At 38.0% G+C, this 24999-nt stretch overlaps 1 protein-coding gene across 17 annotated transcripts in view; it reads right to left on the bottom strand.

Annotated features, from left to right (window-relative positions):
* The window catches only part of ptprk (protein tyrosine phosphatase receptor type K), a 461736-nt gene that overhangs the window by 234623 nt on the left and 202114 nt on the right, over positions 1-24999 (bottom strand). For all 17 annotated transcript variants that reach the window (XM_062978846.1, XM_062978854.1, XM_062978881.1 and 14 more), the window contains exon 4: positions 915-996. In XM_062978846.1, coding sequence (XP_062834916.1) covers positions 915-996 — 82 coding nt within the window. The remainder of the gene's footprint in view (positions 1-914; positions 997-24999) is intronic.

The raw sequence follows: 24999 nt of genomic DNA, 5'->3' as shown, positions 1-24999 counted from the left end.
AAGTTCCATACAACTGAAAAACAATTAAACTTTCATATTAATTATCAAAACCAAAGGTCATATTCACACCCTTATGCAGCCCAAAAGGAATAGCATAACACCAAACCCTACCTTTTCTACTGATTTTCCAGTAATTTTGTTTAAAAAAAAATATGTATTTTTTTAAAAAAATTATATTGGAGGGGCAACATATTCAGGAGGTGAAGTAGAGTTCTGGGATAGTTATCAAAGCAGCAATTAAACAAATCACCCATATGTAAGGAACCAAGGGCATCAGAAATGCCTTAGTGAGCTTCATATGTTCTTCCTGATGCCATTAGCTCACCACAACCCTTAATGGTTTGTCCTCTGTTTTCTTAAAAAACACATTATAGATATTTGTTGGTGGAACAAAATTTGCAAGAGTGGTCAAAACGATTTCTGCCTGTATCAGTGCTCCTCAAACATTGGTCCTCTCCAGGTTCAGAAATCCATTCTCAGAGTTCTTGGTCATTGGCCCCACTTCCTAGGATTCCTGGAGAACCCAAGTTTGAGGAGCAGTGGTCTATATAAGTGGTCAGCCAAGCTGGTATGACATGGTTATGAAGAATCACATTCAATATGGCTGTCCATGACAGTGAAATTTCCCTTGCGTGAGAGATGAGGCATTTTTCCAGAGTTGCTACATGTTATTTTAATATGGACTCACTCTTAACAATTAAAGAAAAGAGATAATTTAGACATTTTCAACAGTATTTTACTAACGGGCTTTACAGAAAATTGATTTTGATGTTTTTGTTCAGTCTGGAGCAGGCATGGACAAACTTTGGTCCACCAGGTGTTTTGGACTTCAACTCCCACAATTCCAAACAGTTGATGGGAATTATGGGGAAAAGGTCATTCTCAGAAAAATATCATTCTTAACCACTACTTACCACAAGGGTAACTCAAAACCTGGATGTCATCAATGGCAATGTAGCCATTTCTTCCATCTGAGACTTCAGCTTCAAATATTACCTGTCAAAAGGGAAAGAAAAAAAATGCTTACAACACATAATGAAACAGAATTTCCATCAGTGCAGTGGGCAGATATAAGACCAGAAAGCTAAACTTTCTTTTATACTCCATTAATCAATTTAATGATGTTTACAATTCTTCATTTATACCAAGGCCAGCTCTTAATTAATGTCACTTCATTGCTCAAATGTGTTCTTTCTGACTTGTTAGGAACAAAAATTTCTACTTTAAAATGTGTCAGCTCTTTCAGGTTAAAAAAGCCCTGCTTTTTTCTTCTTCTTTTTTTTTATAAAAAAAGAGAACATTTTAATAGTTAATATTTTTTGCCCAACAAGTCAGATCAACATCATCTTGACAGTCAAAGTTAAACTGTAAAATTAATATACCAGTACTTGTACTTATCTTCATTCCTGGCTTACATTAAGCAATTGGCAAAAATGGCACACAATGAATTACAAAGACACTACTATCATATTCCCCATCTTACACTTTACTCAAATCCTTTGCTACTTGAAAATGATATCAAATAAGGACAAAAAAAGAAGAAATTCCTGTCAGCATGTATAGGACAGTTATGTCTTTAGTTTATTATAGCAGGCATGGACAGAATGCGACCCTCCAGGTGTTATTGGGCCATAACTTTCATCAGATGTACTCAGGATAACCAGTGGTAGGGGACTATTAGAGCCCTTGTTAAACTGAGAAAGCCACAGTTGTTCTAATTCTTGGGTAAGCACAGAGCCCTGATGCAAATAAAATCATTAGTGTGTGTGGTATACAGTATGTTCCCCTTCTCCAGTCGCAGTATGGATCAAAACCACTGTTGCAGAAATTTTTATTACAGTAGAGCAACATTTCAGTATTACAGGAATGGCTGAGAATTTCCAAGCAAGGATATGATGAAAGGATATGAGTAAGAAAATATGCTTTCCTTTCTATGCAGTTAGCAGCTTTGGGGAGACATTTTTTATTGCAACCAATAAAAGATGGCATGGTGGTGGGCTTTCCCTCTGTACTTCCAATCATTTTACTCCACATACCAATAGCATTCATATCAACAACAATCTTATTTGGGCATATCCCCATGAAATAATGATCACATATTCTTCAACCAAAAAAGCTGGCATTTTGCTGAAGAAATGCTAGAAAATATGAGAAGTTCAGGGGATGAAATAGTATAGTCATTAGAAAATTAATACGGATGTAGAATGTATACTATATACAAGATACCAAGTGGTGTACTTCTGCAACTCCACTTTATCTACAAGGCCAATTCAGTGACCATGTCACATATGGATCCCACATCTGTGTGGCTATCTCATTATTCTCAGACCTCCTAAGAGGAATATCTCTGAAATGCAATGTGTTTTAGTAGTACTGTACTATTTCATTCACTGTTTTCTGCACCTGATTAAACTGGAAATATTTGTAGAAAGCTCTGTTTCTCAGCAAATTCCTCCTGCTGGTGGTCTAGCCAATATCCTATCTCTATTTCCCAGAAATGTCTAGAGGAAAAGATATCCAATATATCCAATACTATTACAGTTTGGGGTGGGGATAAAAATGTAGAAATCTCCAGATGCATTCCAATTTTCATCATTATTTTCAAGTAAAAGGTGGTCCTATATTTTTCAGTGTTTCACAGTAGTAACTTAAATGACAAGTCCTTTACATTTTCTTCCATCACAATTCCTGTATATCCCATCTTGAGAGCCAGGGAGAGTAAGATACACACATCTACAAGTATCCCAATTTTCTTTTTTTCATTCATAGTAAGATCTCGGCTGTGGTGCAGGCTGGAGAGCAGCTGCAATGAATCACTGCAATGAATCACTCTGACCAGGAGGTCATGAGTTCGAGGCCCGCTCGGAGCCTATGTTTGTTTGTCTTTGTTCTATGTTAAAAGGCATTGAATGTTTGCCTATATGTGTAATGTGATCCGCCCTGAGTCCCCTTCGGGGTGAGAAGGGCGGAATATAAATGCTGTAAATAATAAGGGGTTGATTTTTGCTAAGAACAAAAGAACTAAGTACAAAACTACGTACAATACTAATTACTATCAAAAGTCCAGCCAGAGCAGAGACATTTGAAATATAAAGTTTTGCCTTTTCAAGATCAACCAAAAATATGCATCCAAATGCAGAGATTCTGAATTCAGAATATAGTGTAAATATAATGATTTAGATCCAAACTGATAGGTGAACTCAGGCCAAAGGGCTGCTTTTTAAGAGGAATGTTGATATTTGCCATGTTCCCCTTATCCCTGTGGCCCAGGAGGCCTCTATAACAAGCATGGGATGTCCACTGGGGATTGCATAGGGAAAGGTTTTTGAAACATAGTTTTCATAGGTACAGAATTTCCACACTATTATAAACTAGGTGTGAACATTTTACAAAAATCCAGAAGAGCCACTTTGTTACTTTTGCTTGTAAAGCTTTACCAAGTTTTTACAAAAAAATAGACTCAACTTTTTATATGTCCTTGTCTCCTAGCAATTGTGTGTGTTTGTCTTTAAATTAAACCATGGTTCTAACCACAAAGTAGAAACATAAAATCTTGAAATCTTCTTAAGTCCTTTACCAAATGTTACTGATCAAGTGGGTATCAAGGAAGTTCCTACAAAGGGTTGGTAATGGACGGAATATTTAAAAGGTGAAATCTAATATTTCTAACTTGTTCTCAAATGGTCAAGTAAAAAGTAAGCACTGAAGTGGTCACATTTTCAGATGACAGTATATTATTTAGAGTGGTAGAAACAAAAATGTAAGCAAATACAGAATGATAAACTCCAGATGAAAAAGACTAATCCTATAAATTGATGTTAACTGAGCTAGTGGTAACTGACCATTAACAATAAATGTAGGCACATACTTAAAGGTCTAATTGAAACATCAGGCCAATGTGCAGCAAGTGTGAAAAAGGCAACTTCCTTGCTGAGGATCATTAGGAAAGGAATCAATAATAACCTTGGTAATATAATGGATGGGAGACCATAAACAAATACCAGATGCTGTGGGCTGTATTTCAGAGGAAGGAACTAGCAAACTATCTCTGAATATATATTATATATTTATTTTTTGCATATGAAAACCCTATGAAATTCATGGGGTTGATAGAATACCTGAAGGCGCATGTACGCATGTACGCACACACACGATTCTGCATTTCTACAAATCTGTGTTGCATAAAAACCTAGAATATAGTGCAGAATTCTGATTACTGAACCTCTAACCCAATCAAGAGACTAGAAGAACTTATTTAAAATAAAATAAAATTGCTCCAAGTTTTGGGCCTTTCCAGTATAAAACCGAAAAATGAAGTGATTAAGAAGAGGTCTAACAATGGAATTAACAGCAGTGGAGCAAGGGGCATGTCAAACATGAAAGCAAGGCATGCCAAATTAAATGACCCTTTTGCCACAACCATTTAATATCTTATCTTATCTTAAAGATTTTTGTCTGCTTGAAAAATGACAGTAGAAAAGTTTCCAACTAAGGCTCGATGAGAGAGAATTCCAAAGTCTTGGAGTAGCCATTAAAAGTTGGATTGAGCAAATAGGGATTGGACATACAGTGGAACCTCTACTTAAAAGCATCCCAACTTAAGAGCTTTTTAGTTAAGAGCCATAGTTTGGCCCAGGCTTCACTTTGACATATTAGCAACATTTTGAGTTTAAGAGCTAATGCTACAGGGAGCACTAGCACCAGCATTTCAGGGCTTCAAGGGAGCAGCCTCCGTGCCTCGTGCCTCATGCTTTTGTCCACTTTGGAAGATTGCTGTCTGCTTTGCTCTTGTCCACTTTGAGGAACTTTAGCTTAGTTGATTTTGTGTGATTTTTATTCCTGGTATGTGTTATTCATGAAGAAAGAGAGGGAGAGACAGCAAGAGAAGGAGGGAGGCTGGAATAAGTACAGTATGAATAAAATAATGCTTCTTCCTCTTCACTTTGTGCTTCCTTGCCACACCTTTGTGCTTCTACCATTTTAAAGTTGATCTTTCTTTTTTATTATCGTTCCATGTGAATGTGAAGGTCTTGCCTTGCTATTACACTGGCCTACACACATTTTTGTTGCCTCAAGTGTGCGTCCTTGTCACAACTTTGGGCTTCTACCATTTTAAAATTAATCTTCCTTTTTATTGTTCCATATGAATGTGCATTTATACACTATTTGTTATTTATAAAGTACATTTTCTTATTTAAAAACACATAACAAAAATGGGGGTGTTGTATTGGGGGCCCAGAATGGATCAATAGCATTTTAATGCATTTCAAATGGGAAAATTCACTTTGAGATAAGAGCATTTTGAGTTAAGAGTTCAGTCATGGAACAAATTAACGCTCAAGTCTAAGTACCACTGTACTATAAAACAAGCTCTTAAGAGACAAGAGCCAGGCTAATAAGTGAAAGCCTCTTACACAGAAATCTCTAAAGCTGATAAATACTGAGATGATGCAGGTAAGAGATAGCCTTTGTTCCAAAATGTTCTACAATAGTTATGCAATTATTACCTGAATAGATAAGTGTCAATTAGAATGAATAGATAAATGACAGATTGGTAGGTTGACAGACAGGATGTTGCTAGGAATACACATAGGGTATGTATACAATTCATTAGAAGTGTAAGATCTAGCTATAATACCTCTTACTGAATATTGCTAAAATCAATACAAAAGAATCTGCTGAAGATGGTAATATGCAGTAAGCTGTACAATACCTTACATGTAATAAAAAGTTAACAGTAACCTGTGTGCTTAGACAATGAACAAATTATGGTTTTTTTGTTTAAGCAGAGAATATCTTTTTATCGCTATTGCTGTGTGTGATAAAATGATCTAAAACAACAATAAAGACCCAATTAATTCTCTCATATAAAATTTAAGTGTGTGTAACTAAAGTGCTAATGTTAATTATGTTTGTTTAGACTATACCGTTATACACAAATTGACAGCCCAGTTGACCAGATCATGATGAGAGGAATCTCCAAATAGATTAGTTGACAAATGGGAAAGAACCCCTCAGTCTCTCAGTCTGTAAACAGAGGTGAAGTACCAAGCCTGTTTCAACTTTTGTCTGAAATTAACAAAAGCTAATTTCTTGTGACTCTTCAAGATATCAATAGGTGAAAAAACTGCCTCAAATAATCTAGTAAAGAACATTTCCATCTGTCATTTGGGGATAATCAAAGCAAGAACTGAAATAGGATTTTTCCTAGCAGAGATGCTCTGGCTTTGAATTTCAGAAGGATGAAGTTAGGAAATGACTCAGAATATTGGTATTTCTTCAGTAGGGGGGGGGGGGGCGTCAGATTATTTCAATCCTTCCCATTGTCACCTCCTTTTACCTTAGCTTCCCCTATCTCTCTTACTTTCAGACTTCCCTAAACCAGATTTCTATGACTCAACTCTTGACCCTCCCTTCTCTAGACAACTGGCTTTGAAATGCCCTTCCTTCTATTATTTTCTCACTGGGCTTTCAATTCTGTAGTTTTTGCTTTCTTCTTCATTTCTTTCCCTTTCTTGCCAACCATAAAGTTTTGCACATTTATGTGAATTCTATCCTTATACAAGTTGACCTTTCCTGCCTCTGACTCTTTTTCCCTTTCTCAGTAACAACCCAGCCCAACAAAAAACATCATTTTCCTTGATGTCTTGGTTTTAGGCCTGTTCCTGGGGTTATTTGGGGCACCGATTCAGAAAATTCAATTGGATAGATCACATCAACTCTAGTTATCTTAGATACTTTTATCATTATTTTCTATGGATCAGCAGATGGACTGGAATATGTTCTGCGTCTCAGAAACTAGAGCTGATAGGGGAAAACTGCTGCCATTCTGGAATCAGCAAGTCAAATATACACAGACAGGCCAAACATTTGAGGAACCAAAATATGTGTAATACTTAATTTTGCTGGGTTAGTGAAACAGTAGTGGTGCTTGACCTCTAGGTGAAAGGAAGGACAGAAGCCTCCCTTTCTTTGCTAGCATCAGGAATACTACCCAATATACGCTGCAATTTCTAAATCCAGACGGCCTTTGGAAGTCTGGTCTTCACAGCAGCTTGTGGAGTCAATAATAGCAAGAGTTTGGAAGCAAAAATAGATTTAGTCAACGTTTAAAGAAATGTTGGTGTGTCACTGTGCTGATCACATCCTTTAAAGGATATGCTCAGGCAATGTGAAGTTTTGAGATGATTTGTTTAAGGTTGACAATTACCTTATGAAGGAAATGAAAAATAACAAAGAAACAAATGTAATGGAATTGGAAAGAAAATTTGGAGGCACACATGTCTGTCACTAATATTTTATTTTACAGTTCTGACTTATAGAATTCTACCCTTTCCCTTGGAATCCATTTTCAGTCCTTTACATGATCAAATATTTTGCTTTGACTAAACAAAAAAGTCTGTTTTTCCTCCCTTTGGGTTTAATTCTCTTGCTAGGCTTCACTATGCATCATTAAATTGAGCAGAAAGGCAGATTCCAACTGTCCACAACCTAATTGTCCTTATTTCAGCAGATCATTCATCTGGCAAATCATCTCTTTCTGTCCAGCTACAGGATTAGATGGATTCTTACTAGTTTAATTATCCAAAACATGAGCTCATTTTTAATGTCTGGTGTCAAGAGCTGTGCTAAGGAATGGGATACAGAAGGGACTTCCAACATGCCAATCTGGAAACAAACCAACACTTCAGCTTAGAAATTAAAAGACTGTTGCCTTTCATTCTATTTTATCTCCACTCCACCTGCCTGAAAATCCTATCATCCTAGTCTTATTATTGTGGTTAAAGAACATTTTTAAATGATTGAATGACTTATTAATAATAGAAAATATATTTTAATAAATTTGAAGAAAGAGGAGAGAGACACAGGGAGAACCAACAGTTCTGAGATCTCCATCTTCCACCTTAAACAGATACATCTCTTAATGGTTCTGGCCCAGCTTATCTGTCTTGAACGTATCTCCCTCTATGAACCATCTCAGAGTCTAAGATCGTCTGGGGAGGCCCTGCTCTTGGTCCCACCTTCTTCACAAGTGTGATTGGCAGGGAAGAGAGACAGGGCCTTTGCGGTGGTGGCCCCTCAGATATGGAACTCTCTCTCCAGGGAGATCAGATCAGCCCCTTCCCTTCTGACCTTTCGCAAAAAAGTGAAGACATGGCTCTTTGACCAAGCCTTCAGAAATCTGGTGTAATAATAGATATGAAAGATGTGTAACTGACTAATGGAACGGCCCAGACTACACCGATGGATCACATGATTTACCCTGTTGTATGGAGTTAAATGCTTTTAATTTTCTTTAATTGTATTTTAATATTGTATTTTATTTAAATGCTTGTTTTTGTACTCTGTTTTAAAGGCATAAAATTGTTGTCATGTTGAGAAGCTGCCTTGAGTCCCCTCCGGTGTTGAGAAAGGCAGGGTAAAAGTGCTGTAAACAAACAAATAAATAAATAAATAATAACTCTTTTGGCCCATTCTGACAGGTGTAACATTTTAGGCTGAAACAGCCAATGTAGAACCACTTTGCCAAAAAAGAAAAGAAAAAAGAAATAAATGGATCAATGACTTGCAGGAACACATAACAATAATTAAAATAGGCTCATAATCTCCAATGCCATTTTCAGACACTAACCATCCCTAGACTTCTCTGGTGATGGGCCTCAGAGACTCCTGTCTCTTGACAACTCCATCTTCTGCCTCCTCTATGGGACCTAGAACTATTTAACAAGAGAAGGGTGAGGAGGGAGGATTTCTGCATTTGGAAATGCAGGCAGGGATGAGAGAAAACCCAGTGAAAAGGTGGAAGAGTAGGAGGAGAAAAGGAAGGAAGGAAGAATAGAGAATGAGTCTGGTTCTAAAATAATTAATTGAAACATCAAAATGAACTGTTAAAACCAAACTGTGTCATACACACAAAAGCCTCAAATAGCCAACTTAAATAAATTAGTCACTATCCACAAAGGAAAAAGGATAGTCTGTTATCTTCCATCAATCCACATTTTGAGAACTGTAAAGAAACTAAATACTACCAACACATTATCATTTTATGGCACAGCTCCTTCTTGACAAATCAGGATGAGAAGGTATGACTCAACATGTATATTTTACTTAACCCACAATTTTTTGTTGACATAATAAAATGAATCTCCCATGTGAAACTTCCAGATTATTTTTGCTTAGCTAATTAGAAACCATGAAAACTTAATTAATTACTTGAATACTTAATGCTATGAGGCAGGGTGTTTTTTTTTTGTTTTTTTTTTTTGCTTAGAGAACCCTAGAGGATTTTTTTTAATACAGTAAATTAAATACTTGGGTGGAAAATTTGTAATCAAACTTCTTAAAGATTTGCTAGTTAAGAAACAGAAACATTTCTCCTAAGAGTTCAGAATGAAGTGGCTGACCCCTTCTTCTGAGAACATTATTGCAGGTGGTTTTCTGTATCCATGGATTCTGTATCCATAGATTCAACCATTCACATCATAGAAAAAAATTAATTCCAAAAAGCAAAAAACAAAAATGTTTTGCCAATTTTATTTCAGTGGATTTCTAACATCAGGACACAGTACATATAATGGGCTTGAGCATCCATGGATTTTGGTATCCACAAAGTGTCCTGGAACCAAATCTCACCATAGACCAAGGGTCCACTGTTCACTTAACAGGCTTGGTCAGCACAGTTAGGATTATTAGATGCCACATTATGGAATCATAGAATCATAGAGTTGGAAGAGAACACATGGGCCATCAACTCTAATCCATTGCCATGCAGGGAAAGCACAATTAAAGTACCACTGGCAAATGGCCATCCAGCCTCTGTTTAAAAGCTTCTAAGGATGGAGTTTCCAGCACACTCTGAGGCAGAGAGTTCCACTGCTGAATAGGTCTTACAGTCAGGAAGTTATTCCTAATGTTCAGATGGAATCACCTTTCCTGTAATTTAAAGCTATTGTTCCATGTCCTAGATTCCAGGGCACCAGAAAACAAGTCTGCTCCCTCTTCCTTATGACATTATTTCACATATTTATACATGGCCATCATGTCTCCTCTCAACCTTCTCTTTTGCAGGCCAAACATCCCTAGTTCTTTGAGCTGCAACTCATAGGTCATTGTCTCCAGATCTTTCATCATTTTAGTTGCCCTCCTCTGGACACCTAACAGCTTGTCAAAATCTCATTTGAACTGTGGTGCCCAGAATTGGACACAGTGTTCCAGATGAGGTCTAACTAAAGCAGAATAGAGAGGCACCATGACTTCCCTCAATCTAGACACTATACTCCTTTTGATGCAGCCCAAAATCCCATTTTTAAGTTGCTGCATCACACTGTTAACTCATGTTCAACTTGTTGTCCATGAAGACTCCATGATCCTTTTCACATACACTTTTGTTGAGCCAGGCATCACCTATCCTGTATCTTTGCATTTCATTTTCCCCCTAAGTGTGGTAATCTTACATTTGTCCTTGTTGAAATTGATTTTGTTATTTTTGGCCCAGCTCTCTAATTTGTTAAGGTCATTTTGTATTCTGATCTTGTTCTCTTGAGTATTAGCTATCCCTCCTAATTTAGTGTCATCTGCAAACTTGATAAGCATGCCCTCTAAACTTTCATCCAAGTCATTAATAAAGATGTTGAACAGTACTGGGCCCAGGACCAAACCTTGCAGCACTCCTCTAGTCACTTATTTCCAGGATAAAGAGGAACCATTCTCCTTGTTTTTAACATGTGATGTATGTATTGATTGTATGACTGCTTTTCATGTTTGATTTTACAATGTGTAATTTGTCACTGTTTTTATTATTGTTGTGAGCCGCCCCGAGTCCACTCGGGGAGATGGGGCGGGATATAAGAATAAATTTATTATTATTATTATTATTAACCATTAATGAGCACCCTCTGGATTCAGTCACTTAACCAATTACAGATCCACCTAATAGTAGTATTGCCTAACCCACATTTGACTAGTTTGCTTGCAAGAAGCTCATGGAGAACTTTGTCAAAGGCCTTACTGAAATCAAGATACGCTACACCCACAGCATTCCCTGCATCTACCAAGCTTGTAACTCCATTGGAAAAAGAGATAAGATTAATCTGGTATGACTTGTTTTTGAGAAATCCATGTTGACACTTAGTAATCACAGCATTCCTTTCTAAGTGATTGCAGACTGCCTCTTTAATGATCTGCTCCAGAATCTTTCCTGGTATTGATGTCAGGTTGACTGGACGGTAATTGCTTGAGTCCTCTTTTTTTCGCTTCTTGAAGATAGGAACAGCATTTGCCCTCCTTCAGTCTGCTGTGACTTCTCCTGTACTTCAAGAATCCTCAAAGATTATTGCCAGTGATTCTGAAATTATTTCTACTAGTTCCTTCAATACTCTTGAATGTAGTTCATCTGGTCCTGGAGACTTGGATTCATTTCGAGAAGTCAGGTATTTCTGGATTACTTTTTAACCTATTTTGGGTTGCATTTTCCCTATTATCTCTTCAGTTTCATACTGGTCAGGCTGAACATCAGTCTCCTTTTGGGAGAAGACTTAGGCAAATAAGATGTTGAGCAGCTCTGCCTTTTCCCTATCCCATTAGCATTTCAGCACCCTCTCCACACAGGGGCCCTACAATTTCTTTCTTCTTCTTTTTTCTACTAACATAACCAAATAACCTTTCTGGCAAAACTGACCTCATTTTGCACCTTAGCCTTATGAACCTTTTCCTTACATTATTTTATCATTTATCAGCTTTTTGTCCCACAACCCTCACAGATACATTTAGTGGGAATACAGAGAAGGGCTGTCTTGGTGGCTGCTCCTAAGCTCTAGATCTCCCTTTCCAGAGAAGTAGAACTGGCACCTTCCCTACATTCTTTTCACAGACAAGGACATTTTCTATTCCGACAGCTCTTTGGGAACTACTAAGTTTACAAGGCACCTGTTTCAATTTTTGAAAGCCACCTTTGGAAACCCAAAATGTGGGAAAGTTGACAACAAACAAACAAACAAACAAAAAAACATGTGGAGTAAAGTGTGGTGTGTATTGAGAAATGTTGTAGAACTGCGGTATTTTCTGTATCTGTCCTGAAAAACAGTGGGGATGATTTTATTACCAACCCCATTTTCTGAAATGCTAAACTGGAAACCCAGCACAGGGAAAGGGGAATGGATCAGGTCCATGTTGCTTCTGTTGCCACATTAGATGGCTGGAAGGCTTTGGAGATTTCTCACTGGTGTTATCAAGGTACCCAACTGATGACAGCCAGGACCTCTATAGAGCTCTCTGGCCATCTGCTGTAGTGACGGGTATGAGAGAAAAGGGTGACAGCCGAGCCTTTCTGAATTGGTTTCAGCCTGGCTTGACCTTAAAGATCCTTCCCTGCCACTGCCATAGGCTGGAGACAGAGGATCTGAACATCTCTGGAGTGAGTCCAGAGCATTTCTGCTTGGAGTGTTTTTGCTTGTATTGGGTCACAAATATTTGAAAGATATATATGAGCCCCAAGACATGGAGCAATGGGTTCCAACTACTGTACAGGAAAAGAGATTCCAACTAAACGTAAGGGAGAATTTTCTTATGGTAAGAGCTGTTTTGACAGAGAAATAGCATATTCGTTGGAGTGTGATTGAGTATCTTTCTTTGGAGGTTTTTAAAGAGAGGCTGGATGGCTATCTGTTGGGAGTGCTTTGATTTTGTATTCTTGTATGGCACAGGGTTGGACTAAATGGCCCTTGTGGTCTCTTCCAATTTTATGACCCTATGAGAATAAAGAAAATTGCTTCTCTAGGATCTTCATGCAAAGGCAAGCAGTTCCATCAAGCTGACCCAGCACACTCCAACCCAAGATATTCCAACTCCAGAGTGGGAGTGTATCAGAACAGAACATCACATACACTTCCTTCTTTTATTAGAAACTTGCTGATAGCATAAGTACAGGACTGTACTGAAGAAATAGCCTTTTGGCACGTCTAAGCTATGCATAGACTCATACATCAGGGAAGTTATCAGGGAGGCTAGATCTTTATCTTTCTAGATGACTTTCTATGAGCCAAAAATCCTTAGTCAAATTTAACTTCAGATCTCATTTTTCCAACAGTATATTTGTTCTAACCAGTTTCAATATCCATCTATATTTTAGGGTATTTGTGCACATTTCTCCTAATAAATGCATTTTCTACACATTTTTGACACACATACCATTTTACCAGAGACTCTCTAATATGGTGCTTGCCTAATATGTGCACTTTTCTCTTTTAATACACACTCAGGGTCATATATTAGAATTTGCAAACTATAGCATAACATTTTGAAAAATGCAAATATCACTGTGTAACTACATTCATATTTCTGTCCAAGTTTGAAAGTGGAGGTTTACTAAATCTGCACTGAAATTTCAGACAAGCAAGTTCCTTAGAGCAAATGTCTTGCTCTTCTTCTCTACACTCTGATGTCTTCACATTATGCAACAGAAAGGAGAATATATTCCTATTCATTTATAAATAAATCTAAGATGAGAGTTAGGAAGTATAAAAATTCATGAGATACTTGAAGGAAGTGCTACAATGAACAGAAAGAAGGGCTGCATGAAAATTGGTAATTTTCTCTAGTTTTGCTCACAGCATGGTGGCACAATGTCCTCTCCTTTCGACTTCCATGCTCATGACTACCAACATGGCTTTGCATGAGAGATAAATGTTTGCTTTATGTTGGATTTGTTTGCTCTGTGTGTGCGTTCCAATTCACAAAGGTCTATATGTGTCAGGTCCCTGGCTGCAGAGCACCAATAACCTTACACAGAGGCCAGTCTCTATCTAATATCTTTATTAAAGAAATATATAAAATCAATAAAAACAAGTGAAGAATATAGTTCAGAAGCAGACCTTTCAGATGAGGTCAAATATAGTCCATAAATGTATTGTCCAATATAAGATATTAGAGTTCAAAGTTTTAATCCACTTGACCGAAACACACACTTTGCCAAGCAATAGTGTGGGGAAATAACAGAGTCTTAGAGTCCAATGAAGCTTCACAACAAGGCTGGAAATAAACTTGATTCTTGACTAGATCCGTGACTGGAGACAAGACGAACATGAAGCATGAACAGAGTCCGTGGTAAAACCGTGAGACAGGGCAAGGCTTGAAGCTTGATCCGGGAAGCAAGGAACTGGGATTACGAAGTCCACACACGATCTCTCTCCTCAAGCTGATCAATTGACTCCGCAAAGAATCCCTCGCGCCAAACACCTATATTGGGTCTCGTTTTCCCGCCAACAGAACTCTTTCCCTAGAGAACGAGAAGCGAAACCCAACTCTGTCCAGATGCATGACTCCTTAGAATTTCCCAAGGGAAGCAGACCTAATCAGCCATTTGTTTGGCAGCGATTCTCAGGCTTCTGCGATTAGCCTCCCTGACTCCCCTGTCTTTAGAATAATTTTCCCTCCTGGGAAACGGAGGGGAGTTCTGCCCAAGGCCTGTTGGCTGAATTCTTGAGGGCAAACATCAACATCCTGCAGATGAAGAGACTCCGGCTCTTGCTGAACCGGCGAAAACCCCATGTTTTCCTCTTCGTCTGCCACAATAGTACTAGGAACAGGTCTACAAGGCCCATGAGTCATCACAATATGTGAATAGAGTCTAGGTTTCTACTTTTATTGAATGAGAAGGAAGCTTTAAAATGCGACCCAAGTGAACACTAAAACAGCAGGCAAAGAAAACAAATAAAAATATCCACAAACATCCAAAGTAGAACACATGTCCATACTGCAGCTTACAGGATTTCTGAAAGCTTCTGAATTACTAGATGCATGGATCAAATGTAGGCATATTAGCAATGTGCTGTTCCATTTAACCAATACTGCCCAATGATTTAAATTTAAATAATGGGATAAACTTCAGTATATGTTCCCTCATTTTGGCAGATCTGGTTCATCATTTTCAACTGTTCAAGGGGAAGAATGTTAACATGTGTACTCAGAAAATAATAACATCCCCAAAGGTAATAATTATATTTTATTTGGTAGGGCCAGGCTTTCTTTCCTCATCCCCATCTCAGGTCTTCTGGGTATTACATTTCCCACCCCCAAAGTACAACTGCTTTTATTTGACAGGCAATTGAGGTTTCTGTGTTTCAGTAGCTTGAAGGGAGGTGGTTGGGCATAAAGAAGTATAACATTTCACGATAGAACCTAATTCTTTCATGACTTCAAAGCAATGCAAAAGATTAAAAATAAGCACTGTAAATTAATATGTGTCTGTTCATATTTTCCTTGATATCGGGAAAAGCCATGTTCACAAACTCACCTAAACTAACCTGGCACTGTGGCTATGTCAAGTCCCCTACATCAGCTAAAAGCCATGTTCACCTTTTGACACATGCCAACAGTAGTATTTCTAGTAGCATCAAATCACCTGGAAAGCTCCTTCTTTGGAGGCTTTTAAACAGAAGCTGGATGGCCATCTGTTTGGAGTGTTTTGAATGCAATTTTCCTGCTTCTTGGCAGGAGATTGGATTACATGGCCCACGAGGACTCTTCCAACTCTATAATTCTAAGTATGGCAGCCAAGCTCTTCTAAATTTTAATCACAATCACTCCCCATATTCAGGCACTATTTCATTTTCAATTCCTTTCCTGAAATGTTTGCAAATCCCTCTGTGTGTGTGTGCATTTCCCCTACAATATTTGCAAGCCATATATATATATACATACACACACACACACACACACACACACACACACACACTAGCTGTGCCCGGCCACGCGTTGCTGTGGCAAAGTGGTGGTGGTATTGGTTAAAAATTGTTGTGTAATTTTTATTTGACGTTATTTGTATTTTTTTTATTAATTTTATTGTAAGTTATCTTTTTATTTATTATATTTTATTATTTTCTTGTATTATTTTTAGTTATTTTCTGTTATTATAGTATTTTATTGTATTAATTTTTTAGTGTTTTTAATTTTTTTAGTGTTTTTTATTATTTTTATTGGGTTGCTAGGAGACCAAGTTGGAGGAGCTTAGCCTTCTAACTGGCAGCAATTGGATAAAAGCAATTATTCCCCTCTCTCTCTAATTAGGACTTTATTTTTCTTTTCTTTTTGTTGTATCAATCTAGAGCTGTGGATGATGGGTTGTGTTTTCAACTTTCGAGGTTGGGGGGCCTGTAGTTTTGTTGTTTTGTGGGTCGCCGTGATGCCATCACACTTTTATATATATAGATAGAACTGACAGTGCTGTATTTTTATAATGCTATGTAAGTAATGGGTGCGGGGGTATAAACATTTTTTTTTTACAAAGTCAATTTTTGGTGCTTGCTGTATTCTATGATGCCCTTTGCAAGGTATTTTTAGTTGTTCCGATTAAAAATTTACTTCCAAGATAAACAAAAAGAAAAGAAAGAAACCTCCCTGGATGATAACCTGCACAACCCAAGGGTGCTGACAGCAGTAGAAGACTTAAGTGACTTCTAAGCAGAATGTGATTTGCAGGCTGAGTTACGCACTAAATATATACACCCACTAGCTGTGCCCGGCCACGCGTTGCTGTGGCGAAGTCTGGTGGTATGGGAAATAAAGTATTGAGGAATTGGTGGTAGTTAAGGTAAAGGGTAAAGGTTTTCCCCAGAGATTAAGTCCAGTCGTGTCTTGCTCTGGAGGTTGGTGCTCATCTCCATTTCTAAGCCGAAGAGCCGGCGTTGTCCGTAGACTCCTCCAAGGTCATGTGGCATGACTACATGGAGTGGCGTTACCTTCCCGCCGGAGCAGTAACTATTGATGCACTCACATTTGCATGTTTTCGAACTTCTGAGTTGGCAGAAGCTGGGGCTAACAGTGGGGGCTCTCTCCGCTCCCCCAATTCAAACCTGTGGCCTTTCGGTCCAGAAGTTCAGCAGCTCAGCGCTTTAACACGCTGCGCCATCAGGGGATATTATTTCCTAAAGGTTGTGAATATACAATATTTCTGATTGGTTTTGTTTGTTTGTTGGAGGCAAGTATGAATGCTGCAATTAGGAAAAATGATTAGGATGTAATGGCCTTGCAGCTTTAAAGCCTGGCTGTTTCCTCCCTGAGTGAATTTTTTGTTGGGAGGTGTTAGCTGGCCCTGATTGTTTCCTGTCTGGAATTCCCTTGTTTTCAGAGTGGTGTTGTTTGCGATATTTTATGTGCTTCTACTGTCTGTGGCCCTGAGAAAACAGAGGATTTTCCAGACTTTGATGATGGGAGGTGTTAGCTGGCCCTGATTCTTTCCTGTTTGGAATTCCCTTGTTTTCAGAGTGGTGTTGTTTGCGATATTTTATGTGCTTCTACTGTCTGTGGCCCTGAGAAAACAGGATTTGACAGACTTTGATGATGGGAATACTTTGTTGGGAGGTGTTAGCTGGCCCTGATTGTTTCCTGTGTGGAATTCCCCTGTTTATTTACTGTCCTGGTTTTAGAGATTGTATTGTTCTGCATTATTCTATCCCAGTAATTATTTCATATTAAAGAAGAATCTCACTTATCCAACATTCGCTTATACAATGTTCTGGATTATCCAACGCAGTCTGCCTTTTCATAATCAATGTTTTTGTAGTCAGTGTTTTAAATTCATTGTGATATTTTAGTGGTAAATTTGTAAATACAGTACAGTAGAGTCTCACTTATCCAACATAAACGGGCCGGCAGAACGTTGGATAAGCGAATATGTTGGATAATGAGGAATTAAGGATAACCCTATTAAACATCAAATTAAGTTATGATTTTACAAATGAAGCACCAAAACATCATGTTAGACAACAAATTTGTCAGAAAAAGTAGTTCAGTACACAGTAATACTATATAGTAATTACTGTATTTATGAATTTAGCACCAAAATATCATGATATATTGAAAGCATTGACTACAAAAATGCGTTGGATAATCCAGAACGTTGGATAAGCGAGTGTTGGATAAGTGAGACTCTACTGTAAATACTACATAGCATTACTGCGCATGGAACTACTTTTTCTGTCAAATTTGTTGTATAACATGATGTTTTGGTGCTTAATTTGTATAACGATTACCTAATTTGATGTTTAATCGGCTTTTCCTTAATCCCTTCTTATTATCCAACATATTCACTTATCCTGCCGGCGTGTTTATGTTGGATAAGTGAGACTCTACTGTATATTGATAATCTTATATTATCTGCTTAGAACTGGATTATATGAGGCCCCTTATTCACAGCTGTATAAAATGCACACTGAAGTGGATTATATGGTAGTGTGGAGTCAAGATAATCCAGTGCAAAGCAGATAATATAAGATTATAAATGGGTTATATAGCTGTGTGGAAGGGCCTTGAGTCTACACTGCCATATAATCCAGTGCAAATTAGATAATCTGTGGAAGACGTCTAAGTGAGGCCTAAATCTGCCTGTCCCCTAACTGAAACCTGGCTGTCCCTTGGTTGCTAGGCAACCAAGTGGGCAGAGATTAGCCCTCTAAACTGGCAGCAATTGGATAAAAAAAATTATTGCTCTCCCTCTAATTAGGACTTTATTTTTCTTTTCTTTTTGTTGTATCAACCTTGAGGCGTGGGTGATGGGTTGTGTTGTCAAATTTTGAGGTTGGGGGGCCTGTACTTTTGTTGTTTTGTGAATTGCCGTGATGCCATCACTCTTTTATATATATAGATATATATATTCATATCTATCTAGACATGTCTATAGATATTTGTGTATTCATTTTTCCCCTGTAATATCTGCAAGCCCTATATATAGGTAGGTAAGAATATATTCATATCTATCCAGACATCTCTCTTTATATAGATATTTGCAGAGACTTGCAAACATATGAGGGTAAATTCATATATAAAAATAATGTATATGTATGGCTACAGATACACAGGTACATGGATCTATATGTATAAAGGATTTGCAAAGACCTGCAAACATATGAGGGCAAATTCATATATAAAATTAATGTATATAGATAGATACACATATAAAGGTTCACAGAGATGGCAAAAGCTTGCAATGGGTTAATGCCTATATATCTATAAGAGAGTTTAACAAATATTTCAGGGGAAAATGCTTTCATAAGATTAATGAATATATATTTTTCTTCTTCCTGACTTGCAAGGGTGTCTTTCTCTTATCAAGGTATTCCCTTGATTAAGAGTGAGGGAGGCTTTGCAAAAGAAAACACACTGATATGGGAGAAGAAAGAAATAGGTCACATATTGCAAGCAATAGCCTGCAGGCTCTGTTGCTGGCCTTGACCTTGACCCGATTATAAGCCGAGGGAGGCTTTTTCAGCTCATAAATAAGGGCTGAAAAACTTGGCTTATATTTGAGTATATAGGGTATTATTTTTGGCAGCCACAGCAGTTTGAATCCATGTGCAAGATGAAATTTAAAGGTGATGGCTATTTGCAAAGGTAAAGGAGGCTGGGATGGAGGTAATGCAGATACTTGAAAAGAAATCCAATTATCACAGCCTTTTGCAATGCAACAATTGAGGTGTCCGGGTTATTTCCCTCAGAAATAAAGACTCCAGAGATGATTAGAAATGAATAAGCATTGACCTTGGAAAAACAGACCTAACCAGAGAACTCTTATTCTGCAGGATGTGACCAAGAACAATTTCCTGATAATTAAACTCATCAGATCAAGTCTTCAAAAGAAAGCTATGTAAGAAAGAGCTTCAGAAGCACTAGCAGTTGTTCTTTATTTCACATCCCAGGTTTTATGTTCAAAGGACCTAATAATGCCATCCTTCCATTTAATGAAGTGAGTGTGTGTGTGTGTGTGTGTGTGTGTGTTTCAACAGGAAGGTATCAAATGGAACAAAATTACATGCTTAAAAACTCTTGTCATCCTGTCTTCTAAATTCTAATCAAATTCTAATGAGATGAGTGATGTTTTCCTCTTCAGTCTCTCAGGTACTGTATATGTTTCCTTATTGCCATTGAGCAATCTGTTGATTCATATAATTTCAGACCATCTCTTTTCATGTCATAACGCTTCCAGTCTTTAGGTCAGCAGACAAAGCACAACTGATGGGGGAAATTTACCCAAGTCATTAGATTTTGATCAATTCAATAATCTATTAATAAAACTTTAACTGTAGCTTAATATTTGCTCTGTCCACCCTAAAAGTGAGACTTCCTAGTAAGTAGAGGATACCATGCATGGGAACTATGTGCTATATAAAAACTGAAGTGCTGAAAGAGAGGGATGGTGAAAGTAACAATAGCTATTTTCTCCATCTCGTATACAAAAAATATTTTGTATTCAGTGTGATGTTACTTTTAATTTCCCCTAGCAATTGAATCTTACACTGTTCACATAAAACCAATAGTTTAATTTCCAAGAACTGCCCCCTCCTTCGGAACTATTTGTCCTGAGAAGCAGGCATTACAGTACAGCTGATCTATAATGTAAGGATTATTACATTGGACTACTTTACTGTGTTGGTGCAAGAGTCCATAAGATGTCATTGGGAAATTAATTTCAGTTATACTGGATGTTTTAATTCAGTTCATCAATTTCACAGGTAAGTGTTTGGACAAAATCTGTCAATTTCCATGCCCATTGATTATTTTTTATTTTTTTGCCTTCAAGCAATCAACAGCCAAAGTGATTGTGGAAATTATTTGGAAAAAGGCAACACAAACCTCTCGATTCTGGAGGTTCTTAAATTGTAGGTCCTGACTTCAAATGTGGTCCCCTTAGCTCAGTGTTGCGGCTGCAAAAAAAAATGTTGACAGTGAAACGTTTCTGAACCCTACCATTTACATAAATCTATTAGCAATGAGGTGCACTATCTACAATGGATTCTGCAGAAAATGCTTCAGCTGCACTTCATACAAAAATGAGTATGTTTAGCAAGATTTGCAATGGCCCATCTATCAATTTCTATACCTATATACTGGGGTCATGTAAACATGTATTGGGCTGAAAGGGGTCAGATGTCACACACCAGAGACAGCGGAGCACCAAGAACCAAACACGGAGGCCAATAAAACTATCTAAAACTATCTAATATCTTTATTAAGGAAATATATAAGAAGGATAAAAGCAAGTAGAGAATATAGTCCAGAAACAGACCTTTCAAATGAGGCCTAAAATAGTCCAGGAATAGTTTGTCCAATAAATGATATTAGAGTTCAAAGGTAAAATCCAATAACCGAAACACACACTATTGCCAGGCAATAGTGTGGGGAATTTTCCAAAGTCTTTCAAGGCACAAGGTAAATCCACCAGAAGGCTGGGAATAAGGCTTGGATCTAGGAAACAAGGTCCGTGGTTCAAAACAAGGCAAGGTAGTCCAAAAACTTGATTCTAAGAACAAAATCCGTGGCTGAGAGCAAAGCAAGGCAATTCTTGGATACTTGAACAGGCGAGGCAAGGAAACTGGATTGCGGACTTAGCTAAGTCCACACTAGGCTGGAAACATGGAATTCACTCCCGAAGCTGAGCTGTTGTCTCCGCAAAGAATCAACAGAGCCCGATACTTTTATCTGGGTCTCGTTTCCCGCCAAACGGGCGTCCAGCGTTTTCTTTCCCTAGAGAACAGGGAACGAAACCCAACTTGCAGGTGTGAGACTCTCTGGATTTTCCCAGGGGAAACATGGCTAATCAGTGTCTTGCTTGGCAGCAATTCGGCACTCCTGCGAATTCTCTCTTTCACTCCCCTATCTGCCGAGAAGGATTGCTTTCTAGCGAAGGGAGGTGAGCGTTGGTCAAGGTCAGTTTTAATTGGTTCTTGGACAAGAACATCAGGCATCTGGAAAGACTCTGGCTGTTGATCTCGAGAAAACCCCATGTTTTCATCCTCATCTACCACAGTGACACTAGGCACAGGACTACAAGGCCCATGAGGCATCACATCAGAAGTGAAAAAGTTTAAGAAGCCCTGAGCTACACTGCCTTTTCTCTACCCCCAGCAATAAAGAACAGGTTACTGATACCAGCTGCAAAGGACGAGGCCAAGCCGCCACCAAAACATAGTATTTATTTCTTTTGCTGCCACCAATTATGATTTATGTACTTTTGCTGCCACCATTTAAAACATATATGTGCCACCGCTCACCGCAGCCAGTACACAGAGAGACCCCATGATGTAGGGAACCTCAGTCTTATAGAGTGATGGTTAAATAAGCAGACAGGCCACCTCTTTATTATGATTAACAGGAAGACACACAAACACTTGAGGTAAAGTAAAACAAAAAATACGATGTTTATTTGTACTTGAACAGAAAAGTTGTGTATTGGTTTCAATAAAATAACAGGCCTTGCTTTAACAGAGAGTGGTTCTTTTAACTTGAGTTTCTAGAAAATATAGTCCCTCACAAAGGAATATAAACTGACTTTTTAAACTTCTGAATCCTCTCTTCCAGAGGTTTCTAAACATAAGCACTCTAACCCCTAGAGGCTCACTACAATTCTTAGCACTTCTTCCTGAAGGCTAATTAAACATTTTCCTTAAAGAGTTTTCTTACTAACAGTTCCCAGACTCTCCCTTCCTCTTCTAAACTCCACTACCTAACTCAGCAAGCACCAAACCCCCCTATCTCTACAAACACCAAGCCCTATGACTTTCTGACTGAATAGCTCTTGTCTCTCTGGCTCCGCTCACCTCCTGTGGCTAAGCAACTCCCTCCAATTTCATTAGTCAATCAGACTGCACTTCTATACATGAAGCTGCCTGCCTGGCTTAGCTTTTCCAAGCAAGGCCTTGAATTGCCTTTACACACCAACCCTGCAAGGTAAGACAATCTGTTACACCAGCCATGGAAAGATAATGCAGTTGTCTGTACATATAATTATTTTTTCCCTTAATGTTCATTTCATTGAAAATCAGTATGAGCAAGAGGAGAAAGTGAACAATTGAAATGATGATACATGTGTGGGGAAGGAAAAGGAGACAGAAAGAAAAAGGGAGCTAATTGTTAATATTTCTGCATATTTTACTTTTGCATATTTTATCTATTTTATCTAAAACTAATACAGTACAATCTGCATATCTGTGAGGACCCCTCCCCCCAAGTTTCATCTACCTGCATTTGACAAAATATGTAATCTCCATCAATTTCTTGGGCTTCCATGTGATTCTATGTTATGTTTCCATCAGATATTACCATGGAGTCTTGCTGGAGGTGCTAACAAGCTCTAGGAATTTTCTAATTCCTTCAGTGAGACTCTATGGTAGTTTCTGCAGAAAACATTCATTTTAATAGGGTTTACTATTATACAGTTTCCTGTTTCCATGGTAACTTTAGGTACATATCACATGTGGATATGGGATGATACTGCAATATCACTTTACAAGCAAAGAGCATTTATCAATCCCAGTAAACAGCAGTGGTAACAGAATGTCTATAGTGACAGAGCTTAGAAACTAGCTGTGATGGTTAGAAAATGCTAAGAGCTATAGCTCAAAAAGCAATAAATCTGGCCTCTCCCCTTTCCCTGGTTAAAATGCTCCCTAATGCTACTAATTAATGATATAACTGAGGGTACTAAAACAATAAAAGGTATTGAAAAATGTCAGTCTTGGCACAACACACAGTACACATCCTTCTATCATTGGCTTTGCATCCGTTTTTCCTGCATTCAAAAAGTCAAGTCAACAATCATTGTCCTGGAAAAAATAAATGATAAACAAGGGCAATGCAAACAAAAAGCATGAAAAATTTCATAGCCCATCTCCATGCTGTAATACAAGTCTCTGGATGTGTAAAAAATGAAAGCCTTTTGTTAAGCAATAAATATAGTCAATGTCACAATATCTAGGCAACTCAGGCACAATTCATCTTGTACTTGAAAGCTATGTAGAACAATTCTTTACTAACAGCCATGATTTTTCTTGTTCCCCTTCCTGTTTATCTTTTATTTACTGCTTTACAAGATACTGTTGAATACCTCAATTTTGAAAACCAATGTACACTACTGAGGAAGAAATAGGTTGCTTGTTTTCAACTCAGGAGTACATATTTTGTTCTCGCAATGACAGTTTCATCCCCCTGATGCTAGGAAACAAGGAATCATCAAGGTGCTATTAAATACTTAGCTTCCACAGTTTATATTTCTAAAGTTATGCTACAGTAGACATTAGATTTCCAAAGGATAAAAATGGTAAACATGTTGGGATTTTACAGGGAAGATGTGAAAAGAGGTCATGAAGAACATTCTCTATGCTCCAACGTGCTTCTCCTTTTATCCTACCGTGGACCTATTATTTGCCAAAATTAAACAGCAATAGATCCTCCACTTTTACAGAGTCTAGGGGTGGGTCAACCACTCATAGCTTGAAAAAAAATCTTCAAAAAACATTCTCAAAAGAAAATCATGTTTTTGTCATTTATATAAAGGGCATCATTTTACGGTGCCATTGTATATCATGGGATTGAGCATCCTAGGACTTTTTGAGTTACAGAAAGTCCTGAAAACAAACTTCAGCAAATATCAAGGGCTAGCTGTATGTTACATAGAAGGAATTCAAAAACATCACAAGACTTTAGTGGGAAGAGTTGGGAGGGGAGTATCAGAGATTTATTTATTTATTTCCAATATTTATATCCCCCTTTCTCACCCAAAAGGACTCTGGGAGGCTTACAACATTGGCACAATTAGATGCCTATACAAAATCAATCAACAATATATAAAATCAGTTAAATACAATTAAATATAGTATAAAATTACAGTATATAAATTTTAAAAATATGTATGCTCAGATCCGTTTGTCTGGTAACTTTGTGCTTTATCCAGGAGTCAGTCCATATCATCTTTATCGTTTATTCGTTGAAAGCCTGGGCACATAGCCATGTTTTTAGAGCTCTTCTAAAGCCCAAAAGAGTTGGAGCTTGTCTAATATCTCTGGGGAGGGTATTCCACAACCGGGGAGCCACCACCAAGAAGGCCCTGTCCCTTGTTCCCACCAGCTGTGCTTGCGAGGCAGGCAGGACAGAGAGCAGGGCCCCTCCAGATGATCTTAAGGATTTTGCTGGCTCATAGGAAGAGATACGTTCGGACAAGTAGATTGGGCCAGA

This window comes from Anolis carolinensis, chromosome 1 (genome assembly GCF_035594765.1).
Source record: "Anolis carolinensis isolate JA03-04 chromosome 1, rAnoCar3.1.pri, whole genome shotgun sequence".
Classification (NCBI taxonomy): Eukaryota; Metazoa; Chordata; class Lepidosauria; order Squamata; family Dactyloidae; genus Anolis; species Anolis carolinensis.
Note: the sequence above shows the minus strand (reverse complement) of the source record. Positions and strands in the feature narration are given on the sequence as shown.